Below are 7,790 nucleotides of genomic sequence, written 5' to 3'. Positions count from 1 at the left end.
GACTTATAAAATCGTTATTAAAAGAAGTAGTTTTTGAGCAAAAAATATAACCGACTTCAATGCTCGTATACAAATTTATGAGTACTGTTCCTTTTTTTATTCAATGATCGGAATTTAACTAAATTATTATGGGACCACCCTTGAGGTACCACCTTTCCGATAGAAAAATAATTATAAAATAGTTATTGTACATTTTATCTTGTCTTCCTTGTCCACATTTGCTGCAGAACATAGAGACCACCATCCAACCATATGCTGCTCGAATATTTATGACTTCCACACTCATTGAAGGTTTGATACCAGCGTTTTGTGGTGTCTTTATCGGAGCTTGGTCGGATCATTTTGGACGCAAACCACTTTTGGTCACAGGATATAGCGGTGGGTAATCGATGATGACCTCATAGATAAATTGTTACTTAAGCGCTTAAGCCTTTTGCAGGTTATGCTCTATATTATGCCATAGCAGCCATAATTTCGCGACTCTCAACTTCTCGCCTCGTTAGTCCGTGGTATTATTTATTAGCAGTGCTGCCACTTTCGTTGGTCGGAGGTAGTGTTACATACTCAGTGGCTACCTTTTGTTATATTTCTGATGTGTCTAGTGCGCAGGAGCGACCATATCGGTGAGTTTATAGGGATTTATCACTTCTAAGGCTAAAATCCGTTCGATCTGCTGCTTTCAGCATGGCAACATATGAAGCTGCACTTTTCACAGGCCTCATGACCGGATCATTCGTAGCAGGCTTTCTTTACGAAGCCTCCAATGCGACATTTGTTTTTCTAACATCGTGCATTTGCATTTTTGTTGCCGTTTGTATAATAGTATTCTTCATTCCGGAGAGTCTACATAGACGACGCTTTGATTTCACTCATAACGTTTTCGTAAATCAAACATCAGAAATTGGAGAGGAAGATCAGCAGCCACAGGCTGTAGGTGAGTCGCACCAACAAAGGAAATTATTCAATTTCGCAGCGGTAATGGAAATGTGGGAAACTTGTTTCAAGCCACGCGAACGTAACGATCGCGCCATCATTTGGCTAGCGGCGATTGCCCATCTGATATCGGTTTTTGTGTTGGGTAAGCAATTTATTTTTTAAGCACAGAAATAGTTGATTGACTATTTAAATCCTCGAAATGTGCGTAGATGGTTCTATGACAGTTTTTTATTTGTTCGCACGTGAGACATTCCATTGGACGATTAAGGAGTTTAACACTTTCGATACAATCAATATATTCGTGTCGCTGTTGGGCAACATCTTGGGTGTAATTATTTTAAGAAGAGTAAGTACTTAATGGGGCATTAATATATACATTGTTTGTGGTTTAACCCTATTCCCCTTTACAACCATTTTAGTTACTCAAGTTATCCATTGTCTATCTGGGTATTTTTGCATTCCTCAGTGAGTCAGCTGGCTCGCTGATCAGGGCATTTGCTAACACAAACTGGCTAATGTATTTATCCGTCGGAATCAGCGCCCCGAGATCGATGGCTCATCCGATGTGTCGAACTATTGCATCGAATGTTTTGCCTGCTAACGAACTGGGTAAGAATTTGCAGTAAAGAGCTAAAAAGAAAACCGGAAATGCCGGTATGCACATAAGTATGTGGGGGGGGGGGGACAAAACGAAGGATACTTGTTAATTTTTTATGATATATTTTTCATTTAATCATTTGTACGCTAACAACGATTTTCAGCAAACTTTGTTAGATATTCGTTTTCTTCTTTAAATAGATCTCCAACTTCAACATCTTTCAAATCTTCTTCGGACAAGTTCTTTTTCTTCCACAAATTGTACCCAAGAATGAGTTCACTTCCCATACCTATATCATAGATCTGTTGAAAATGCTTCCAGTTCTTTTGTACCTTTTCACTGGTACACATACAATGGGCGCAATCTAGACAGCAAAAAAGCTGGAGTATTTTCATTGGAAAAGCATAGTTGTAAAGAGACCGTTAGTGAATCCAGATACGGTATTATGATAGACCGTTGCCAGTACTCATATTTATTGAAAGATGGGGGTTACTTCAGTTTTTTTGTTTACCTTCTTCCTAGATCAGCTGCAATCATACGAGCTTTTTTAATTAACTCCGTAGTACCTCCTTCTGCATCCTTTCGATCATTCTTAACCACCTCCAAAATATTTTCAATATGTAGTTCAATGGCGATGAGGTCTATTGTCTTCATTTGCAAAATGTTTGCTGTAGGTTCCAGAAACTAGCAATTGTCATCAAAGCAATGATGAACATTGGCATTGTCATAGCAGCACACAATTGATACGCAGACTTTCTTGCGGAAAAGTTTGGCTGAATTGACAACTTTTCTAAAGCCTTCACAACTTCAGGAAAATATTCTGAAAATTTCCTTATATCCTTATATTCTTTCGCCCATCTTGTTCCACACAAACGTGATATATCAGGAGCATAATTCTTGTGTGTCATTGATTCGCGAAAAAAGTGTATCACATCTTTAAGGGTAGAAATAGTACTTCTTACCTCGTTTAAGTGATTCACAACAATATTTAACGGAAGAGCACATGAACCAAAAATACAAAATCATGCGGGCAGGAGAATAGCCCATTAGAATCGCATTTAGGAAAAAAGTTTAACCATTTTGACATTAGCCGTTTGTTTACATTCGTTCTTTGCAATTTGGTGGTGGCTTTTTACTGCAATTTTCTTCATTTTCGCCTGTGACAATTAGGGGATTCACAAGACGTGTTAACCGTCGTAAAATCTTAAGCTTAACACTTGTTTATGTAAAATAGCGGTTAAAATGGTTGGGGGGTTGGCTAATTATATATTCTTTATCAGTTTAAAAGAATTTCGGTTTAGTTAGAAATCCCCTAAAACCATTTTAATTAAAAAAGATGTTAACCTTAAGATTTTACGACGGTTAACACGTCTTGTGAATCCCCTAAATGTGTGTACACATAAGATAAAGAATAATTTAACACAACGGCATGATTTATAGAAGAATTTGCATAATAAAAATGATTATTCATGCGTTCAACAATTTCGCGGTTTTCTCCGTTATCTTCGTTGTTTACTTCTTACAACAAAGATGGCGAAATTTCGGCAGCTAGAAAATAACTTTTCTCTTTCTTTCCTTCCCGCGTGATCTTGTGTCTTTCGTTCATGGGAAGAGGAAGGTTTTTTTCTCGTTGGGTTTTTTCATCCTGTTTATCACAGAATGGTAAGAGAAACTCAAATGGGTGTTTCATTCAATTCTGTACCAATTCAATGCTTAGCGCTGTGCTTACTTCTTTCTATCAATGATGAAAAACGCAGGCCAAAACGTACAGCTAATTTTGATCGGTCCTGCTATGTCAATACTCCTCTGTACGCCGTTTTGAACTTTGTCCCCTAGGAAGTTTAATAAAAGCTTAATTTTCCTCTGGTTATACTCTTGCTGTAGGAACTCTACCTGAGTAAGTACGGTATTTAGTCACCAGTGTCTAAATTTTTCCTCTCATTCCCGAGCTTTGCTATTGCAAGAAATTGCTGCTTCTTTGGTTAATTATCTACTACCTAATCCCCTTCATTTCCCTGTTCCGCACACATACTTCAAAGTATTGATGTGTTTTGATCTAATTTGCTTGGCATAGGATCCTTGTAAATTGTATAAAAGTTTTCACCTTCAGATACGGGCACATTTCGAATCGTTGTTGTTGGTGGATGCGCCTTGTTGTGCAAAAGGCATCAAATATGTCAAATGCTTGAAAAAGCTGCCTATACCACAATTGCTGATATGTACATACGTATATATTTATAAAAGATATATTACTTACTGGCTATTTAAAGTTTTTTCTGGCGTATTTTTGCCAGCGCTGCTCAAATAAAATTACTCATACGCCATGCTGATCAAGACACAATTGCGATCGCACACATTGTGCATGTATGTATGTTTGTATGTGTGCACTGCAAAACGTTCTGTGTCAATTATTGCCTCTGGTACTTAAATGATCTGTGCCAAGAATCCTAATTGAAATATATCGTTTTGCAGTATCACCGGCGATATGTACATATGTATGTATGTATATAGTACTTTCCAAAATTAAAATTAAATAGATAACTAAGCAAACTAACAAGCAGTTATAAAGGCACCTTCATAGAAGTGACAAAACCAAATTTTGTAATGTAACTACACATACTGAGGCGGAAATGAAGGGTGAACAGAAGAGAAAAACTACGGAAAAATTGGCAGTTTTTGGAAAAATGTTTTGTTACACTAAATAATGGATATTAATTTTTTCGCGCTTCACTATATTTGTTGTGATGTACTACTATACAGTATGCACATACTCCAAAGTATAAATATTCATATGTACATTAGGGTGCCTCACCAAAAAAAGTTAAATTATAAAACCTATTATATTTTAAGGCTGCTGTGTTGCAGTGTTTAGAGAAGACAACAGTTTTTTTCTAATAGCGGTCGCCCTCGGCAAGCAATTGCAGACCTCCGAGTGTATTTCTGCCTGAAAAACAGTTGTTAATATAAATACAATTGCCGTTCGGAGTCAACGTAAAACTGTAGATCCATCTCCTTTGTGTGACAACATCATGGCACGCGCTTTAAATCGGAGGAGAAGCTCGGCCAAATACATATTGTGTAAGCGCCAATATTTTTTTTTTTTTTTCTCTTAGGAGGGGAAAATGCTTTATGCACTGGCAGGTCCGCTAGTCTCTATCCTACCTTCTCCGAGTGCGGGACTCCTCTAAAACGGGACTCTCACTAATAAAACCCAAACTCTCACCGCCCGCGCAAGAGTCCCGCATCTAACACCGCGATTTTGCATGTCTTCAGATGCAGTAGCGCGCTGCCAGAGCCTCAGGGTTGCTCTCTTGTAGGGACGTTTCATTCGGGTCCCCTCAATAGACATTTCTCGTTTGCAGCGGAGTACGAAATTTACGTATCTCGCGACTGGTTCCCACTTCACTGGAGATCATTACCTATCCAGACTATGTTATTCGGAGTTATGTCTCCGTATCTTTCTTACAACATTCTGCGCGAAGTCAGGAAGTGCTCGCAAGTGAAGAATGTATGGTGCCCGTTATCTTCGAAGTTTCTACAGTAGTGACAGAACGGTGAGTCTACCCTTCCCATCCCATGAAGATATTCTCAGAAGTAACCATGATCGGTGAGCAATTACGTAAGGTGGAAATCGACTTCCGTCTATTGACCTTTTGTGCTCGCGTTCCAGTTTTGTTGCTAGTACTGGATTAGTTGCTCGCTTGCCCTTGCCGCGGCACCTGTTCGGCCTATCTCGGCACCTGGTATAATTCTGTAAATCTTTTTTCGCTCGTGAGCAGTGTCCGCGGACACTGTACGGTATGCGGAAGCATTACGTAGTGCCTCTCTGCGCTGGACCGAAGAGATTTGAATCCGGTATTTTTGACTTTCAATGCGTCAGCCCATATTTCTGCCCCGTGCAGTAGCATCGACTAGACCGCTGTCATCAAAAGTTTCGTACGGCATGGTTGCGGGACATTCGCCATCAGCCGGCTTAGAGCCACCGTGCTCTGCGCGGATTTTTCACATACTCCATGAATGTGTTCCCAAAATGTGAGTTTGTTTTCAAGCTTCACCCCTAGGTACTTTGTAAACCTATCCCTTCTTGGTGAGCAGTACGATCTCTGTTTTGGCTGTAGCCAATTGCAGACCGTGATCGCTCATCCAATCACTGACGCTGCGATTAACCTGCTTCAGCTTGAGCTGTGCTAGCTGGATGTTTCTTGCTGTTATGACAGCGGCCACGTCGTCCGCGAAAGCGACAAGAAAGGCGCTCTCCAGCGTTTTCGTGCGCAACAGACTATCATACCTGGCGTTCTAGAGGTCCGGGCTATATACGTCTCTTTCTCTGACTTTGAGTTGTTTCGTACAACAGCCAACGGTCTCTGAGGTAGCCCCGAATCATATCTAATAAGTATGTTGGCACCTTGAATGACCGTTCCAGGGCTTCCAGCGTTCTTCACGTCCAGTGTGACTAGCAGCACTATTGGCCGCGCCTGGTGGCAGGTTTCTTCGGCTCTATTTACCGCCTCGACTACTTTACTGAAAGGCCTCCCCCGTTTTCTATGACTGACGTCAAGTGTATTTTGAGTATACTCTCCATCATCTTGCCTGCTGTGTCTAGCATGCTGAGTGGCCACAATAATGAAGGAGAGTTTGGGTCCCTTTTGCCCTTGGGTATAAGCAACAGCCTCGCCTTCTTCCATTGTATTGGGAAGCAGGAGGTCAGGGCTTGTTTTCGCTGCTAACCTGATTGCCTCCGCTGGTATTCTATCGGGGCCTGGAGCCTTGCCAGATAATATATTATTACTATTATTATTATATTTTAAGAGATCTGCAAAAATAAAAATTTCGGCAAAATATTAAGATTTACGTGAGCTAGACCTATTTGAAAATGTCTCAAAAAACCTCATTGTTTTGATTCCGTTGATAAAATTTTTAAACATTTTTAAACATCTTAAGCTTAAACTCTTCTATCATCTAATCTAAAAATTAATTCTATTTATAAAAAAACAGATTTTATCTAGAAATATTAAGGCGGTCTTCCTGAGATTTAATAAATTGTATGCGTTTACGTTTTTGTTTTGTTTTCTCTTTTAGGAAAGTTTTTCTCTTTTCAAGGTGTTTTACAGGCCTTTCTGCCATTTATTGCCTCGCCAGTCTATACGAGCATATACAGCATAACGCTTATCAGTTTTCCCGGCTTTTACAATTTGCTGAATGCGAACTTGTTTCTACTGGCAATGTGCTTTTTGCTGTAAGTTTATAGTTTAGAAAAATTATTATTCTAATTTTCATTCAATTAATAAAAAAAAAAAACTACATACTATTTTCAGCATTATTTTACGTAAAAAGAGCTTGTCTCCTGCGCATTATCAGCAACGTTTCTAAAATGAAGCTGTTTTCGCGTTGAATAATTAAAACCAGCGGACCATGATGATTTGTTTTTTTTTTTTTGTATATATATATGTATGTATTTACAGCTAACACTACTTTCTAAGTTATGGTTTGATAAAAACAATATTATTTACTTACATATTTTCTAATTAAGTTGAAATTATTTTAGCCAGTTTTTTTACTTGCCAAAGCCTCTGTTTTTGTCAAAACAAATGAAATAAAAATTAAACAAGTTTCGACGAGTATGAAGCAAAAGTTATTAAAAGCTTCGAAATTACTTGATTCGGACTTTTTGCTACTGACTTTAGCTGTATGTACTCCACAAATACATGCATATGCATGCAAACCTGGGAATATGTTTTTCTGAACTTTTTGATTGCGGCATAATTTCAGCGCAGACATTGGTGATACACTAATTGCGGTTGGAAATAGTTTTCGGCTAATTTTTAACTACTCACAATTATTCGAACTCTAAGATTTTTCTAAAATGTAAAATTTAATTATACCATTCTCTATCATAAAGAAGACTTAGCCCTCAATATCGACATTGTGTAATGCGGTGCTCTCGAATATAAGTATGTTTGTTTGAAACCACAGAGATGTTCAAAATATTCTAATACGGCATAATATTATTTATTATCTTAGCGATTTTGTTTGCTGGGTTATTGGCTCGTGAGGTGAATCGTCGTTTATTAATTTATTTGACTAGTTATTTGAGTGTAAAGATTTATTATTTGCTGTTTGTCGGAGATGATCATACATACCTACATTGTATATACATACATATGTATATATTTTGTACAATGTTAATAAATTTCGATTCATTTCGTATAACACTGGTCTACAAATTTCAACTTTTTTTCTGCGAATAAGACGGGAC

At 38.3% G+C, this 7,790-nt stretch overlaps 1 protein-coding gene across 1 annotated transcript; it reads left to right on the top strand.

The window, feature by feature from the left end:
• The first annotated feature begins 202 nt into the window (after positions 1 to 202).
• Positions 203 to 7,114, top strand: LOC118743409 (proton-coupled folate transporter-like). Its single transcript, XM_036476060.1, has 7 exons — positions 203 to 378; positions 440 to 623; positions 684 to 1,078; positions 1,146 to 1,282; positions 1,356 to 1,545; positions 6,614 to 6,770; positions 6,850 to 7,114. Exons 1-7 carry the CDS (start codon positions 270 to 272, stop codon positions 6,902 to 6,904), a joined length of 1,227 nt encoding a protein of 408 aa, XP_036331953.1. The 5' UTR covers positions 203 to 269; the 3' UTR covers positions 6,905 to 7,114.
• The last annotated feature ends 676 nt before the right edge of the window (positions 7,115 to 7,790 follow it).

The sequence above is a fragment of the Rhagoletis pomonella genome, unplaced genomic scaffold, assembly GCF_013731165.1.
Source record: "Rhagoletis pomonella isolate Grant_MI unplaced genomic scaffold, Rhpom_1.0 Rhpom_scaffold_00007, whole genome shotgun sequence".
Taxonomy (NCBI): domain Eukaryota; kingdom Metazoa; phylum Arthropoda; class Insecta; order Diptera; family Tephritidae; genus Rhagoletis; species Rhagoletis pomonella.
Note: the sequence above shows the minus strand (reverse complement) of the source record. Positions and strands in the feature narration are given on the sequence as shown.

Coding starts and splice junctions, on each gene's coding strand:
- LOC118743409 (XM_036476060.1), top strand. CDS start 270: ATGACTTCCACACTCATTGAAGGTTTGATACCAGCGTTTTGTGGTGTC. Junction 379..439: donor TTTGGTCACAGGATATAGCG/GTGGGTAATCGA, acceptor AGCCTTTTGCAG/GTTATGCTCTATATTATGCC. Junction 1,546..6,613: donor TTTGCCTGCTAACGAACTGG/GTAAGAATTTGC, acceptor TTTCTCTTTTAG/GAAAGTTTTTCTCTTTTCAA.